This window comes from Mytilus edulis, chromosome 12, assembly GCF_963676685.1.
Source record: "Mytilus edulis chromosome 12, xbMytEdul2.2, whole genome shotgun sequence".
Lineage (NCBI taxonomy): Eukaryota > Metazoa > Mollusca > Bivalvia > Mytilida > Mytilidae > Mytilus > Mytilus edulis.
The window spans coordinates 67,348,422-67,367,961 of NC_092355.1; the positions used below are offsets into that span (position 1 = coordinate 67,348,422).

At 31.3% G+C, this 19,540-nt stretch overlaps 1 protein-coding gene across 1 annotated transcript; it reads left to right on the forward strand.

Annotated features, from left to right (window-relative positions):
* Nucleotides 1-6,722: 6,722 nt before the first annotated feature.
* LOC139498966 (polyamine-modulated factor 1-binding protein 1-like) lies at nucleotides 6,723-13,466 on the forward strand. The gene is made up of 7 exons (XM_071287558.1): nucleotides 6,723-6,806; nucleotides 7,094-7,406; nucleotides 7,968-8,036; nucleotides 8,603-8,710; nucleotides 9,172-9,234; nucleotides 11,071-11,124; nucleotides 12,044-13,466. Exons 1-7 carry the CDS (start codon nucleotides 6,742-6,744, stop codon nucleotides 12,353-12,355), a joined length of 984 nt encoding a protein of 327 aa, XP_071143659.1. The 5' UTR covers nucleotides 6,723-6,741; the 3' UTR covers nucleotides 12,356-13,466.
* Nucleotides 13,467-19,540: the final 6,074 nt, after the last annotated feature.

The following is a 19,540-nucleotide window of genomic DNA, read 5'->3' on the forward strand; positions in this document are numbered from 1 at the left end:
ACAGATGATCGAAAATCACTTTTGCATGAAAGAATTAATGATGTTTTACTCTTTTTTCGTAAATTGGATCTTTGAAGATTATAATTCCATACTGGCGGAAATTTCATTCGATGTCTTATAAAATACATTAGTTCATTAATATTCCAAATAAGATTATGTTTAAATGAGATATTCAATTTGGAATTTGGAATATATCTATTTCTTATAAATAGCAAGTTCTTCTCAAACATCAAATATTCTTGGACATGTCCAGAATATGTGTTCTATAGTTTATATCAGATACATATATACACAGTGTATATATGTCTCTGTTTATATTGAGTCAGCGTACAGAAAGTGCATTATTGTTTTGTGAGACTTCAATTTTTTTGGTGTATAATTTTTTTTTTAAATTCCCACCCGAGATCATTAAATGTCCATTATAACCAATTAAATCATTATAAGGCTAGCCAGATTCCCTTTTCAGTCCATTTTTTTTATATATACAGGGGGAGCGTTTTGCTTCATTTATTAAACGGAAACCGGTGTCGTTATTCATGTAGCGATTTACAAATAACAACGGGAGTTTCCGTGTTTATTTACATTGGTAGGTAGATAAGACAAGCTTCAGAACAGGCGAAAGCGGCATCGCAGATACCCCCAAAGGAGTTAGAACGTACTTGAAAAACAAAGTTGGAACCTTTAATTTTCATAAATAAATCAGTGGGAGGCGAATGTGGAAATTTTTCGTTGGAGTTCCTGTCAAATAATACTATCATGCTATGATTACGTGTAATATGCCAAATAAGTTCAGTTTTTTTTTCTTACTTATTCTGTCGAATTCATGATTCTGATTAAGGTATTAACGTTGGAATATTTAAGAGAATCAAAGTACTGAAGTACTGACCATCGGACGACCACAAGTTCTTGTGAATGGTCAAAAGCATATGTCACAGAAAAAGATCACATCTCTGAAACTGAGTTTAATGTACAGATATATATTTTTTTTTCTGGGACAAGTTCGTACATGGATGATGCATAAATGACAGGAAATTCAACCGAACCGTAATAATTAACAATTACATTGTAGTGATACAAATCAGTATACCTGGACTATTATACTAATAGTATAATAATAATAGTCCCAAAGTATACATGCACTTGTGTGTTGTCATATATTACATTGATATAGCAGCTATATACATATATAATTGCCATCCATTTGTATATCATTCTATTCTACTAATCTAATATAAGTGCAGTCCAAGTGCATGATGGAGACTCTTTTGTAAAATACTTAAACTCTTGATATACCAGAAGGTAGAAGAGCTGGATTCTTCATACTTTGTATATAGATGCCTTCTGTTATAAAGTTTCCATCTGTCAGTCTCAGATATCCTTTCAATTTGTCCTTGACCTCGTTTTCATGGTTCATTGACTACTCGAAAAATGTTAACACTCGATGTGCCCCACTAATGGACACTATGTTTTTCTAGTCTATATGTCTATTCTCAATCGTCCGTTCGACTATTCGTCCGTCTGTCTGACTTCAGGTTAAAAAAATTGTCATGGTAGTTTTTGATGAAGTTGATACCATTGCTCAATTTGAAAATTTGTTTTTGGTCCATTTTTAGCTCACCTCGGCCGAAGGGCCAAGTGGGCTTTTCTCATCATTTGAGGTCCGTCGTCCGTCGTCGTTAACTTTTACAAAAATCTTCTCCCCTGAAACTACTGGGCCAAACTTAACCAAACTTGGCCACAATCGTCGTTGGGGTATCTTGTTTATAAAAAATGTGTCCAGTGACCCGGCCAATTCTTCAACTATATTTAAATCGTGTAATGACATGTCTGTCTGGCAGGGTTCATCTGACCTCGACCTCATTTTCAAGGTGCATTGATGAATATTAAGTTTTCCAGGTTCAGCTTGTTCCTTAGATACGTAATAGAGCAACTATATTTAATGCATATTTGGTGTATGGAACGATTGTAAGGTGTACATTTTTTTGTACATGTGTGAATTTCCGATTTGGATTATTTTTGGCATTGGCCTCATTTTCTTGGATCATGTTAGTTTATATAATAGTTGAAGTTAAACGTTGTATCAGGAACTATCAACACAATATCAACGACGATTAAAGACGACGAGACGTTTCAGTGTGCACTTTTTAATAGATGAATGTTTTAATTTGTTGATCTATTGTTTCCTGAGTATTGCCGATCTTATTTAGGTTGTGGCATGTGTGTTCAACTTCTAATCTTTATATTAACTAAGATTGATAATTTTCCTGCCAAAATGTTGTGGTTCTCTCAGCACCTCATCTTCCCCCACCAATGTGAAAAGACTGCCTAGTATTTGCCAATACACACCAACAATTAATCAATTATCAATTCTTGATATATATGTGATGAACAAAATACAAAGACCGGTTGAATGTAACGGGAGAAATTCTCATCTGTTCATTTCTATTTTTTTTTTATAATATATAGGTTTGTTTGTGCAGTGGACAGAAGTTTGATTTAAACTTGAAGGACTTCAGTTGTTCAACAGAAATTCCAGACATCTGTAGATCATCCAGAACAGAATTTTTGAAATGGATCAAATTGGAGAAGGTACTTTGTTTGAAACATCAATACAATTTCATTGTATAGATAGAATTAGAGATTACATATAAAATTAGATCTGTTGATTGCAGAGCTTGTTACTAAAGTAGTTTTTATACCAGTACAGTTGATCATGAGTCTGTTGTTTGAACATGTTTACAACAAGTTTATAATAAAAAAGAAGATGTTCAATTTTACGTTGTTTCTACATTGTAGATATACCAGTATCAGTGACACACTGTTTAATGATATGTAAGTTAACAAATTTCACAATAAGATTTGTGACAGTGACAAGTTTTACTCCATTGATATATCATCTCTAAGATGTGCTGTTTCAGTACATTAATTGACGTTTTTCATTTTTTTGTAGGTTGTACCTTCAAATTTGTGTGAAAATGCAAAACAAGCCAAACTAGATGGTATATTGAAGGATACCCAAAACAAAACAACTTTAGAGAGAACTATACCAGATAAACAATCAAATGCAAACAGTAGTAATGAAAGTTTACAACTAACAACAGCAACAGAAACAACAAATGGAGTAGATAGTTCGTCTGATGATCCAGAAGCTACAGTGGACTTAGAAGAGACAGAGAACGCAAGCGCTGTTGAACGACAGCAATCAATAAACAGAGAGGAAACACTTTCATGTAGAACTGATGAAAAGACATTTAGAAATCATCCTATTTCCTCAGATTATAATTCCATCAAACAACACTTAGTTGGTAAGTGTAGGAGAACATTTTTCCAAATATAATAGGTATACAACTAGCTTAATGCAATGTGAAAGATGCTTTTGATAAGGTGGCTTTAAATGTTCCTTTTTTCAATATTTATGTGTCCCTTGGCGATGTTTTGTGGACTACGCTTTATGTGGGTTTTTTTTTCTGGTTTGGTCAATGATAGTACTGTTTGTTTTTCTAATACTTATGACTCTTAGTTATAGCCATTGCCCTTTTTCGAATATAAGATTGATATGCATAATAACTTATAAACATTTTAGTTAATCCTTTTCATGTTTTAATATGTTGCAACTTATCTTACCTCATCTTTTATATAAGCTTTGGATTTCAAATATTTTGGCCACGAGCATCACTGAAGATACATGTATTGTCGAAATGCGCATCTGGTCACGTCCTTGATCTGGTGCAGGAAAATTGGTACCGTTAATGTTATTATGACAAAATACCAATTTTTGTGGATTTCATAGGTTGGATTAAACAGGAATTCCCATGTTCAAAAAATACTAATAATGTACAAGTTTGTATGCAGACTTCCCAAAAATATATCAACCTCATCATTTGTGACCGCAAATTTAATTCGACCTGTAAACAAAAATTGTATACCCACGAAAAATAAACAATAAAATTGAGAATGGAAATGGGGAATGTGCCAAAGAGACAACAACCCGACCATAGAAAAAAACAACAGCAGAAGGTCACCAACAGGTTTCAATGTAGCGAGAAATTCCCGCATCCGGATGCGTCCTTCAACTGGCCCATAAACAAATATATACGTCTAGTTCCGTGATAATGAACGCCATACTAATTTCCAAATTGTACAAAAGAAACTAAAATTAAAATAATACAAGAACAATAATATTTTGTTGAACTGTTTGGTCATTGATTAATTTGGAAACAACTCTATGGATTTTCCATGCAATGATATAATTATGTGATAATGCATAAGGTGAGATTAAAAAAAAACTTAATAGAAATTAGGAACTAATAACAGTTGACTTTTCATATATAATTTTCATTATTCAATAATTAAGTTTATGGAATCTCCTATGCATGGTCTTAAAAATCAAATCGAATACTTTGTACATGCTTTATATATGGTTTTGAGACATACTAAATTTATTTGCCATGCACTCTATCCACATAATTGGGTTTTTTTTCAGGAAATAATTTGTTAGTACATGTTTCAAACTTGGTAGAGCCAGCTCCAGAGAGAAAAGTACGGGATATTGACTATGATCATCTCAGGAGACTGGAAGAAGAGTATATGAAAAGTGGAAATGTCTTTACAGTCCTTGTAGGTTTTGTCAATTCATTAGAGTATATTGAGGAACTACAGCAACCTGGAAAAGGACCTGTCGAGGTGCTTGGTGGAAACCACACAAGACAGGCCTTATTGAATTTAGAGAAAAATATTTGTGTTCCAATGAACATTTACTTCAATATTTCTAATGTGCAGGCATTGAAACTTGGGTGGTTACATAATGAAATCCATTCTTCTTCAAAAGTAACAACCTTTGAGGAACAAGTTATTTTATTTCGAAACATACTTGAGGCCGTACAACGAGATAACCCAAACACTATACAAAGGACAATAAATGGAGAATGGAGGTCAAAGATTGCACAGATATTAAATAAAGAGGTAATATTTTGGCTAATATATATTCTTATATTAAAGAGACAAAGTTATTATGCAATCTAATTATATAGAAAATTTCAAATATTGTATAATGCTTCTATCAATTATTTTTTTGGTAAGATTTTGTTGTATAGTTTCATACAAGTCATAGACTAGGACTTCTTTTTAACAGAGTATTACTATGCTTATTGCTATGTGTTGAACTTTCTTAATTCTACATTGACGACAGGTTTGAAATCTCACAAAACATGCTTAACCCCACCATATTTTCCCCCTGTTTCAAGTCAGGAGCCTCCAGCCTTTGTTATTCTTGTACATTTATTTTTTTTGGAGTTTGGTGTGACATCCATTTTTACTGAACAAGTACACAATTTCATTTAGGGGCCAGCTGAGGACAACCTCTGGTGTTGAATTTATTTTTTGCTGCATTGAAAACCCATTGGTGGTTTTCGGCTGTTTCCTTCTCTTTGGTTAAATCGTTCGCTCTTTGACATAACTCCACATTTCCATTCTTAATTTTATTGTTGACGTATATCCAAGTTAAGAATATTGGAGGGGGGAATTAACTACAGCCGACTTTATAGTGTATTGGGTTTCATAGTTTATGTAGTATGAGTTTTTATCCATTGTTGAAGTCCATACACTTGGCTTTGGTTTTACATTGCATACATCTTCTGCATTTGAACACTTCAACTTTGTGGATAGCTGTCTCATTGACAATCAATCCTCCGCATATCAGTATTTTTATAAAATCATGTTAGAATATCTTGAATAACTCTACTCAGATTTTATCATTCATTTGTTACTATGCAGTTATAATGTAAGTATTTGAATATTCCATTGTAGAAATCAGAACTAAAGAAAAAATATCAAACTCATCTACATTGTGCTTCATTGCCACACGAAATGTGGGTTTGTTTACTGGACGTTTTTAAAGCCTGGAGGGATAGGAAGATCATCAAACAGCCTAATACAGAAATGAAGCAGACACATTTTACTAATTTATACAAGCTAGACAAAGAAGAAGAAAAAATGAATTGTTTGAGAGACTTGGTATCCGGAAATTTGTCATTTCCTGATTTTAAGGAAAAATGTAGAAAAAGGCAAGTTTTTTTTCTTTCAAAAAGGACTACGTAATCTAGGAACAACAAAATTTTAATGTAGACATTATTTAATAATCAACGTTTTTGACCTTTTATCAAAACAAATGTTTTACTGTTTATCAGACGAGATTGCTGAAATTATTATCATACAATGTAGGAGTTATTACTTTAAATGAAAGTGTTGAACCCTTTTTTTGTGTCATTTCAACTCCAAATTCTCAAATATCTTAATCCCTTGAATGTAAATTTTTTCTCATTTTTTGCATTTTAGGTTACACAATACTTATCAGAAAGAAATTGCAAACTGAAAATAAATGTCACAACTCAGATTTGTCTTGTATTTTTTTTTTAACTTTTAGTTCAGAGTGTAATTAGTTTGATGTCCCCTTTTTCTGAAGACACATTTTTGTTTAAGGGCTAGCTGAAGCCTTCATCGGGTGCAGAACTTTCTGTCTGTGTTGAAGACCCATTGGTGTGCTATTTTCTGTTATTTAGTCAGTTTTTTGTCTCTTCGACAAATGGCCATTTTTCATTCTCAATGTTATATACTAGATTTAATAACATAAAAGCGATTTTAGTCAAGAATTTTGTTTTTGTCTTCAATGGTGAAAATGCTTATTGATTTAGGTGAGCCATATTATTTATTATTCTTTTTAAATACAGATCAATCAAATTAAAAATGACAGAAACAGCCCACCATGTACAAGATGAAAAGACAGATGAAGAAAATGGTTTATTGCAAAGGTAAGAATTAATAAAAACTAGATAAAAGCAATAGAAGAATTTTGTAAACATTTTATGATTAGCCAAACATTCATGTTATGAGAAAAAAGGTAAATGTATTTTACTCGAGCCACCAAAAACAAAAAACACCAAACAAACAACAGTACACAACATAACATATCTAAAGAAACGTAAGACTGAGCAACACAAACCCCACCAAAGATAGGACTCCTGGAAAAAATTGAGGTCCTTTAAGTTCATAAATGAGTTAGAGTTGAAAGATTCATTATTTCGTTGATTTATTTTAGAAGGGATGGACATGATGAACATGATGAAGAAACGAAATTGATATCCAATGAATTGGAAAGGCAAAAGAAGGAAAATTTGGAACTCAAAGCAAAACTGATTGAATTAACCAAAGAAATACAACAAACTCAGTTAACAAGCATTCAGTGTATTGAGAAAAAGAACAAAGAATTAGAAGAATTAGAACTGAAATTGAAAGATAAGGAGGAGAAAATGCAGAAGAAGAACAAAGACAATGAAACTTTAACACAAAAGATTGAGAAATTGTTGAAAGAGATGGAGGACAAAGAAATTAATCATCAGCAAAGTAAAGAGGTAATGTTTATGACTCTATATATTTTTTTAGAAGATCTTTTGTTTGTAATAGAGCAAGTAAAAAATAACCCATGTGTTTAAATTATGATTTATAGATAAAGAATTATTATGATCATTATTATAAAGAGCTTATAACCTTGCATTATATAATAGAATAGAATAGTAGGTAAATAGATGTATTTTTTAAAGGAATTTTGAATATTTTTACCACTGTTTTACCTCTGTTTGTCCGACCGCCGATCTATCCATCCATCCCATGAATATTTTTTGTCGCATCTTTCTCAGGAACTCAGTACAAGGATTTCTAAAATTTGGTTCAGGGTTTATATAAGTCAGCTTTACCAATGTGATGCGTTCTCAGATTTATCACTGGACAACTTTCTCGTGTTTACTGAACACTTGCATATTTCTACACTATCTAAATTATCCACTTGTGGCAGGGATCATTGGCCTCACTTTTACTAAATATTGTCATCTCAAGATATTAAGCTATTTTATATGTATAGGGTTTGAAGAATCAATGACTAGTGAAATGTTACAATACTTATTTTTTTATTTCAGAAATTAGTAGTAGGGCAATACTCAACAGTGTCAGTTCATGAATATGAAAGGAAGTTAAAGAGATTTCAGGTACATGTAATCACATCCTTAGAACTTATTTCATAGAACACTTTGTTTGTACCATGCACACCAAATTGATTGTTCATTCTATACATAACTGTTGAAATAAAATAGCTTAAAGAAAAGCTTTAAGATATTTTTTAAGCAAGTAAAATTATTTTATAAACAATTAAAAATCAACACAATAAAATATATTCATAATACCTAGCAATCAAATACAAAAAATAATCTATTGACGTAGATAATCATAACTACTATATATATACATTGGTATAAATTATGAAAAAGTTTTACTGGCATAAACAGTATGAATATTGTTCAATTAAAACCTCTGATTCTTTGTTTGCTTTTGGATCACACTAGAAAGGATCTCTTTGGATATACTTAAGATCCTTTTAGTTTGATCCGCTCTTCAACATTCGTATTAGTTTTGGATATTCAAGTACATTTTGGCCCTGCACCAATGAAGAGATATATTTGATAAAATTTGCATCTGGTGCATCAAAATTGGTACCTTTTATTATTTGTTATGTTTATTACAATGTCTTTTAATGCCGTTTTATTCATTTATTTAGGATATGATTAATGATAAAGATCAAGAGATAAATTGTTTGAAGGTGCAAGTCAATGAAGCTGAAAACGCCACTAATAGAGCAAGATCTATGTTGAAAGATACAAATAAGGTATGAGTTAAGTGTGCAATAAGAGATATTGCTTAAGTTATGTTACAGCTTTTCATATTGTTATAAGATAGGTTTTTCACACTATTTTCCTATTTGAAGCCAATGCCATGGCTTAATATTATTCACATACATTTTCAACGTCAACACCATTGGATAAGGGTTATTTTTTTTTTTTTTTTTTTTTAAATATTTTACAAATTATCTTTGTTGAGTTCTAAATAACAAACTGTCTTAAGCACTAGACGTTCAAAACATATTTAATGTTTAGTAATTTATCTTTATACATCCTAGTCATTCTGACCATCTGCCATTACTATAAAAAGTAAATGATTGACAATGAGACCCCTATGGATAAGAGACCAATTGGTATGTGTAAGCAAATTAGGGTCTTGGTATGGCCATTAATTATTAACAGACTTGTAGGGTATATCTAAATTTAAAGGGCCCTTGTTCTTTTACAGAGAAAACCTTTGTCTACAGAAACATTGACCAAAGAAAGCCTTAGTTGTGCCTCAACCAATAAGGTTTGTTTTAAAAACACAAGTGAACAGTGTGTTTTTTACTGACACTATATTTGATGTTAATGGTATTTGTGATATTGTTTACAAGAAAAAAATTGCAGAAAGATGTCATCAATATTTGAGATAAAAATTGTTATATCATTCATATGGTTTATGTATTTGTAGATTTCAGTAATAAAAAACAAATTTGTAATAAATCAGGGGCCTTGTCAATGAAAGTATCCTAGGATATGTCCTAAGATAGGTCTTAGGACATTATTTAGGGTGGTCTTAGGTTGTGTCTGAGACATGTCTTAGGATGTAAAACAAAGTTGTCTTAGGACCATCCTAACACATTTATTTGATTGTAAAAATATGTAGAGATTTCTATGTCATAGATTTAATGGTATTTTAGTATCTACTCTTAAATGGAAACAATTAACGCAAAATATAAGTTAAAGGTTAAACGTAATACTTTTAAATACGTATAAATGAATTGAATACGAAAACAAAAGTAAATAGTCACAAAACTTTGTTATATGTTATATTCCTGCTGCAATTTTAGTGCATAAACTAGTTTTGTACTTAGGTCCACTCTATTTCATTACATGTATAGAATCAGGATTAATTAAAAAAAAAAGTCAACTTTTTCTCATATATAAATTAATATTGCACCGTTTTGGTTAGTTGCAAAAAATGTTGCTTATAATGATAGTATTTTTAAGGCTTCAAAATAAACAGCACAAAATAACTTAATGTATTGAATCTTTAACAAATATTAAAAATATTTTGATTTATTAATTCAATTATAATAACAGTATGATAGTTTAATATTGTATTAGTATTTTTAGTATTGAGTTTGTGCTATATTTGTTGTTTTTATTACGTTTTAGGACATTGTAACCTTTATGACTATCCTAAGACACCTATTTGTATATCCTAACTTTAGGACCAAATTTAGGACCTATCGTATTTTAGGAGACTTTCGTTAACTTGAATTAGGACTAAGACGTGTCCTAAGACCATCCTAAGACATGTCCTAGTCCTAGGACAGCTTTGTTGATAGGGCCCCAGACATTTTAAAAGGTTGTTTTTGTCAGATAGCATTTGTATTTTGCCAACTCTAAAGAGCAATGATAGTCCACAACCCTTCCCTATTTAATGCTTTCTTATCATAGAGCTTTTAAATATAAGAATTGAAGTTATCAAGCAAGAAATAATCAATCACTATAGACAAAGTGCTGCATAATATATTCAAGTAAGAGTTGTTTATAAAATTACTATTAAAATCATAACATTAAACCCTTGATCAGAGGCGGATTTAGGGCGGGGGGCAGGTGGCCCGCCCACCCCTCTTTTTGGGAAAAAATTTGGTTGCTTATATAGGGACTCACTGAAGCATTACTGCAGCGGGGCCCCTCTTAGGCAGTCAGTGGGCCCCTACTTATGATAATTTCTGGTTCTGCCACTGTTGATTGATCAATGAAACATCAATATCCCAGATATAATAATATAGGGTTATTGCATGAATTTTGGGGAATATTGTCCTGAGTAGAATTTTTTATTGCATGAGCTTTCATGAGGGTTAATATTTCCCCAATATTCATGTAATAACCCTTTTATTGTATAGCAATATAATATTTTAATCAAAAATTGGTTTAAACTAAGATTTTGTTGTTTATAACGTCATGAATTTTGGAGACTTATTGCACTAGTGCAATATTGGAATTTATTTCAAGTTAACTTTGGTTACTTTTTGTGTAAAATATTATATTGCTATGCAATAAAAGAAGTAATAAGACTTAATCTTTATATAACTCCAAAAAATTGAATTTAACTTTTTAATTATATTTTTTTTAGAAACCAAGACAAGCTGAAGTTGAAGTTGGAGATAACAGTCAGGATTTAGAGCCGGTTAGTATTGATTTCTTTGTTCTAAGCTTCTTTTCTCTCTTATTAGATGTAAAACAAGAACTCACAATTAGCACTATAGGAAACTTTAATCTAACAATTGCACCATGTTCTGCTAGAGATAGATTCTATGGGGTTACATGTATGGACATATTGATAAATACATCACCTTATTAGATTCAAATTGTTTGCTTTGAAATAATATTCAAATACTACTCACTGGATATATATACTCTGAGACTTTTATTTTGAAAGATAAAGAAATATACAATAGTCCTAAAAAGGAAGAAATTAATGTCTTTTGCTAAGGTATCAGATGTAAATTCAGAGTTTATGGTTCAACCATGTATTAAGGACATTATTATATGATATGAAGGTAATGAATACTAAATGTCTATTGTATACTTATTGACTGGGAATGAGTGGAATAGTAAGTGTATTGTCCCGAGGAGCACCTATTGTCCTGATGTGGAGCCGAGGTCAATAGTTGTATCCGAGGGACAATATACTTACTATTCCACAAATATCCAGTCAGTAAGTGTTTTATTAGCGGTGAAAATAAACTATCGTAATATTTAAAAGAAGAAACCTAACCATAACATTTACTTCATAGACATGTTCAAATGCTAAGGCTACGTCTTGCACTGGTGTCAACCCTATACTAGATATATTAGGTAAAACACGACGTCGTTACTCCGGCGTTATTTTCAAAATCCTCAATGGCTTAGCTACATTTAAAATTGCACGAAATATAATGACGCTTGTGGTCAAATAGTTTCACCCAGGTCCAATAGTTGGAAACTTTTTACCGGTCCAATAGTTCAAGGCTTGTAATTTTCAAAATAGTGAAAATATTGTGTACTTATTTTATATAGAAAATGATAACTGAGGAATAATAAATGGATATATATTACTTTTCCAGGTGACAGTTGCAGTCGTAGAATATAACAACTTGACTGTTTATTTAGGAACAATTAAGGAAAAGACTATGACATTTGCTGAAGCAAAACTTGGGAAGCTGAACCACCAACTGTCCAAGAAGAAGATTTCAGATTCATCCCTTCAGTTGGACATTAATGATGTTCTCGAAATAGATGAAAACTATTTGATTTCAAAATTTGAAGGACATGTAAAAAATGGAAAAATATTGTTATCTGAGGAGCAGAAATTATCAATTTGTAATTCAATTACAAATTATCTCGATAAAAAAAATATAATTGAACACTCTAAATAACTTTTAAATTATGCTTCAATAATAGCTCAAAGACACACTGTCATTATGAAAGAACTGGGAATTTTGTAAATATGGTGTACAAATTGTAATTTAATGATCAATTTTTTTCCCCTTCATTATCAGTTGTTTTTGATATTGGGCACATGGGTGTAACTTGATGATGACATGTGGCATACCATAGAAGTTGACATTTGACATTGACCCTCATAGAAAAAAAGTCTTTCAGAATCTCTACCCCCAAACATCTATGTTCTCGCATGCTATCACAAGATCACATAAATTTTACCCTTGAGTAAATTCCCAGGGTTATGTCTGCTCTTTATTCAATCTATTTTTGTTATCCTTCAATCATACAGATCATCACCCTAAATTTTATTTTTTATTCAAATCTTTGTTAAAATATGTCTAGTTTGCCACACTTTTTATTATTTATATATTAGGGGTCCAGTCTTACACCCTTCAAAATTATTAAAAATATGCAAAACTCATATTTTTCAACTCCTGAAGATTCTTTACTGCCAATATATAACTTTGTTGTTGTTGCACCATAGAGTTTTGTTTATATTATTGCTCATTCTTTATTTATATAAAAAAAGATATTTGTAACACTCTGGAGGATTCATAGACTTAAGCATTGCAATAGAAGGATGACACAATAAACTTTAGGATTCATTCTCTGCAATAGCATAATAGGAGAAGGGGGTAATTAACTGGAGGATCAATAGTCTGCAACAGCACAATATGAAAGGGGGACTGAATGATTTATATACTATAACAGGGAAATAGGAGGCTGGGTGTAATACACAAAAGTATCTTTAAACTGAAACAGGGAATAGAAGAACTATTTCTTGTGGTCAATGAAAGATGAAGCCAATTCATATCCGACAATACATGTAAAACTGTAAAATGCGATGCCTTTCTGTAATAAAGGTGATAATTTCTTCCAAACAGTGCTGGAAATTGTTCTCATTTATTTTCTTTTGGCTATTTTTTATGAATTTCTTAAGAAATTTCTTTCAAGACGTGATAGAGCATTTAAATAAAAGGAAGTTGAATAACATTTCATACTTAGACAATTTTTTTTTAGCTAAATTGAATAAGAGAAAATGCAGCAGTGGAAAGATTATCTTTTTTTAAATTTAAGGAAAATTTCTTACTTTTGTAAAAGTAATTGGAAGAAATTTCTACCAAGGAGTAACTTTAAATAAATTGAACTTTCTGTGTTGAACAAATGAACAATAATTGTTTTAGATTTATGAGTTTGACTGTCGCTTTGGTATCTTTCGTCCCTCTTTTATAACATATTACATATTTCTATATTTGTTGGAACAAATTTTGAATAATTTGATGATACTTTTTTTAACAAAATAAACTTATTTTTCCATATGGCTGTAAATTTTTTCCTAAAATTATCAGTGGCAAATTGTAGTAGAAAAAAAAATCAAAATTTAAGGGCTGTAAAGTGTAAATACTTGAAAGAAATTTCTTCCAACCAGTATCAGTGACAAAAAATTATTATAACAAAATAAAATGATTTTTTTTTCTTGTGGCTGTAAATACTTAGAAGAAATTTCTTCCAACCTGAGTGATAAAAATTTATTAGAATAAAATAAAATGATTTTTTTTCCTGTGGCTGTAAATACTTGGAAGAAATTTCTTCCAACCTGAGTGACAAAAATTTATTAGAATAAAATGAAATGATTTTTTTTTCCTGTGGCTGTAAATACTTGAAAGAAATTTCTTCCAACCAGTATCAGTGACAAAAAAATATTAGAACAAAATAAAATGATTTTTTTTTCTTGTGGCTGTAAATACTTGGAAGAAATTTCTTCCAACCTGAGTGACAAAAATTTATTAGAATAAAATAAAATGATTTTTTTTTTCCTGTGGCTGTAAATTATTGGAAGAAATTTCTTCCAACCAGTATCAGTGACAAAAAATTAGAACAAAATAAAATGATATTTTTTTCTTGTATCTGTAATTACTTGGAAGAAATTTCTTCCAACCAGTATCAGTGACAAAAAATTATTAGAACAAAATAAAATGATTTTTTTTCTTGTGGCTGTAAATACTTGGAAGAAATTTCTTCCAAGGAGGAACATCAAATGAAGTGAACTATCTATGTTGAACAAATTGAAAATAATTTGTAAATATATTATGTTTCTATATTTGTTGGAAGAAATTTCTTCCAACTTGAGAGAGGATACCAAATGAAGTTAGCACCTGAGTGTATTAACTATTATTGTATACCCTATTGAAAACGAAATAATGTTTTTAATTTGTTGGAAGAAATTTCTTCCAAAGAGACGGGAATTTTTTATGAACAAAATGTATGGAATAAATTATTGCTTTCCATTTTATTAATTTAAAGGTTACTGTTTCTTCAATTCATTGTGATTGAAATGTTTTGTAAAATATGAATGTAAATTTAATATATATATCCAATAAAATTGTCATATTAATGGTGTTATTTTTCCATGTGTTCCCTTTGCCAGAGAAGAAATTTCTTCTAACACTTTTTTTTTTTACAAAAAATACCTATCAAAAGCAGAGTTTTAGCATATGAATTTGCAAAATTCGGTATATTCGCCAAAACAGCAAATTTCGACCTCTAAAAAGGACATTCTTGGATTTTCCTTTTTTATTTTGGACTCTCTTTCAGGCGTAAATAACATGTAGGGTACATAAAACAGCTCATCAAAGTGTAGAACAATCTTATAAATACCGCTGCAGTTCTAACAATGTACGAGAGAAAAATCAGCGACCACGCATGAAGAATCAGTTTTTAATAATAATAAAATTATTTTATTTACATATTTATAGCTAAAGACTCGAACTAACTACAACTTCTCTTAACTGTCTAGTATTTTTGCTTTGATGTTTATATGTATTTCTAAAAACGGGAATTTCGTCATTGGTTCTGGCTTAGCTACCTGTATTTTCTTGTTTTGTTCTGATGTTATGTTGCCCTTCATAATACACGCGTGAAGATCATAATATTTATGTTAGTAGTTATGCAATTGACGTATTACCTCTGTGTTTTGCCAATTTGTGTGATAATATTATAATTACTGTGATAAATTAACACTATACTTTAAAAAAAATCTTATATATATATACCTAGGTAACTGTTTCATATTCATTTAGTGTTATAATATTTTTATCAGCATAAATTAATTGAAAAAATTAGCAATTTAGCAAGTGCAAAAGCTATTATAATAGTGTCGTCCTATCTATGTTGCATTTGCATGAATGTCTGGCTGGTGTTCCATCAATTCTTTATTTTTTTAAATTTTATAGCCATGTTACTATAATCTTTTAAATTTGACCCATTATTATCTATTCGTTATAATAACGCTTCCCATTTTTTGGGGCTTCTGTTTAATTTTCATTTTGTTGCCGTTTATTCTGCATTTTTTTTGGTGTTTTTTTTTTTTTTTTATCTCAATTCTCTATTCTGTAAACCCAACTGGTCTCTTGCTATGTATACTTTTCTTGCAATGCGAACCATACTGAGTTTAACTTTATGTATTGCTATGTGTTTGTTTAATCTACATAGGATTGATGTATAGGGGAGTTTGGAGATCTCAACAAACATATTTAACAGCGGTATTGTTGCGTCTGTCCCACGCCAGGAGCAACTGGCCTTTGTTGGTCTTTTATGTGTTTTTTATTTTTTATTTTAGTTCATTGTTATGTTTTGAAGTTTTGTATGACATCCATTTTCATTGAACCAGTATACATTTCTGTTAATTGGCCAGCTCATTTAGTCCGCCTCCGGGTTCGGGATTTTCTCGTTGTGTTGAAGACCTACTGCTTCTTTTTAACTCTTATATCGAATGTTGTCTCTTTGACTCATTCCCCACTTCGATTCTCAATCGTGTATACTGTACTAGTGAAAAGGCCATAATCAAGATTTTGACAAACCGATATTTTTACAGAACAGTCTACTGTTCTGATATTTAAAGATTTATAAGACCCTGAAAACATATTGACCGTGAGTAGAGATATACAGACATATTGTATCAGGTGACGGGGAAAGTAAAATATGGTCCCACTTGGTCCGACACTAAAACCCTTGCCAAAGTGGGCGTCCGTTTAGCAGTGCAGGGTGAAAAAGTACGCGGACACATCCGTAAGGATGGGGACGATAAATCCGATAATTCGTATAAAAAGAGTACCACACTCTCCGACTGAAATTTTTTTTGCAACAGCTCTATTAGGAGATCGCGTGTGGCCTCTTTGGAATGCAATCTTTCAGTCCCTATCCAATGTACAGCTCTATTAGGAGAGCGTATGTGGCCTCTTTGGAAGGCAACCTTTCAGTCCCTATCCAATGTACGCTATTTTTCTAGTGGCAGTCAGAGTTTACCGACCTTCATTCCGTACTACCTCTTTTACAGGAACTACCTATTGCACTTATTTTTAATTTGTTTATTTAATGAATATGCATGAAATATTTACCACTGTACGTTAATAAATTAAAAAGTAAAAAACAATTGCGCCAATAACCTAATTCATGAAGACATATTTTAATGAATAGGCATAATATATACCCTCAATTTTAAACTATTTTAAGCCAAAGAGAGAAAGCATCATTCGGTAAAAAAAAACCTATTGTATAGTCTATAAAGCCGAACAATGGTTTAATGCACTTTACACAATCGGCAATCCTCGGGTGAGTCCGCTACCCGCCTTACAAAGATATTGAATCGGTCGAGTTGTGACAAATGGCGCTTTAAATAGTGTTTACATTAGGTGTGAATGTTCCAACAACCTAAGTTCAATTACAGATGCCGTAACGATACAAATATGCCGGTCAATGCAAACCTGCAGTTTAAACATTGTAATGTTGAATTAAAGACCTTTAAACTAACCAATAAGCACGAATATACATATACAAAATATAAACAAATGTATATATATCAACATTAACCATTTTTCATTTAATTGTACTAAGTTAAACCCTGGTTAATCGAATTATATGAGAAGTTCAACCAAATGTTTAAAAAAAAATTAAAACAAATTAACATTTTAATTCAATATCAACTATCTACATTGAGTTTATAAATAATATATTTACATCTATATAAATAACAATTTAAATCAAGATGCTCTTCTGACATAAGTAAAATATAAAACCAACAAAACAGAATCATACACGCGATTTGTGGAAAACATAATCACGAAGGCTATGAGGTCTATTCAAAACGCTAAATTGATCCATTTCATTGAAAACTATTTCCCTTATAATGTAATATATACTAGAAGATGCCAGCGAATTCGCAGTAAAATTGAGCACGTGTTGAAACAAAAGGTTTTTCCGGAGAGCAGTACCTCGACTGAGTATGCGCGAAATTCGTATAAGATACGGATCGATAACGGTCTCCGAATTAGTATCTTTCTTTAAAAAAAATGCCGTTTTCGAGAAAAAAAGATTGTTTCAAAGACAATTTAGGAAGCACAAAACACTACATTCATGCGTCATATCACAAACATTTCCTACTTTGCATGGTTTCAGAGGAGTCGCGGCTCTATAAAATCGGTCTCTTCATTTAGTAGACGTATAAGATATCTTTACGAATCCCATTGTTTCCATTTTACGTGCACAGGAAGTGCGTTACTATAGTATTAACCTTCTCAAAGTTATCATTTAAAGTTCGACTAACAGTACAAATTGTCCCGCTTTGGATGATATTGAATGAGCGTCTACTGTCCAAATTATTTACATAATTATTATTCTCAACCTGAATAAAATACCGTTCCTGTGTCAAGGGCAACATGTCAAGTATCTGAAAACACTCTTGTTTACATGTATCTTCTGTTTGTATTTAGGACATGTAATCCTCTGTCTTGTATTTCTACTTTTAAAATTTGCAGGCATTATCATAATAAAGAAATTATAAATGAACCTAGTCGGATTATTGAAAGCGAAAACAATGACACGTTTTCTGTAATTCAATCTATTAAGCCGAACATTTTATCTTGGCATGCGTAAGTCAATTCAATTATATCAAATATAGACGATATAAACTCGTTCAAACTTATCTTTGGAACACAGGGCTAAAATTACAAAGCCAAGCCCTGGTCTGTTTTAGATTTATAAGAAACTTTAAACGGTATTTTCAAACCGGGAGTATCGTGTTGGAATGCATCACTTTCTGTCAGTCACACAGTCACATTGTTTTCAAACTGCATTTTCAATTAATTTTCTTTTAGTCCTATCATCGTCCTGTTTTGTATTGTATTTAATATTATGCTTTGAAATAACAGGCATAAGTTCGAAATCAGCACTTTTTCGTCTAGGTGTTGCCCAATATTTCCCATGGGCAACACGAACTTCCGGTTTATTATCTTTACTTTCAGTGATTGTTTTTATTGGGCTTTCGGTAGTTTCGTATTTTTTCGCAACAGGATTTTTTGTTTCCGGTTCCGTCTCTTCATGATTTTCCTTTTTGTGGCGAACATATTGCAACAGATCCGTAAATTCAACTTCCCATTTCATCGCGGCACTCGGTGCCTTGATCCGGGGTCTTTCTTGCGGACTCATTACCCCTTTTCTATACACTAGAGCCTTTCTTCTTTTATGATACCTCCAGAATGACACTCCTAATCCTATAAATATCGGTATAACTGTAAGTAATGGACAAACGATTCCAAGAACAGGCACACGTTTGGTCTGGTGTACTATTCCTTCAGGCGTAGTAATATTAGTAAAATTACTCATTTCCTTCAATTTGCTGGCCACCTTTCGAATTCGTATTACAGTAATTAATTGATTACCAATTTATGAACATTCCTAGTATCATTCAGCATGTTCAGCAGTATATAAAATGTCAGGTATATTCAAATGGAAATATTATAGATAAAGTTCGATTTTTATAATGAATGTTTCTTTTATATTCCAACTTTTATTGTCTAATCAATATTCACTATGCTTTTAATAGATTAGATTCGAGCAATTATCCTTATTCAATGTAATTGAAGCTCTTTTGTTTCCATTGAAAATTAAAAATAACATAAATGACAATTATTTGTCTGTTGACAGAAAATAAAATTATATCCTTCTGGTACCCCAAAATCATCGAATATTATACATACTGTTGGGTAACATTAATAATTATGTTTTGACACGAATTCCAATATTTTCCTTTCAATATATACAAACAAACATCTGCAATGAAT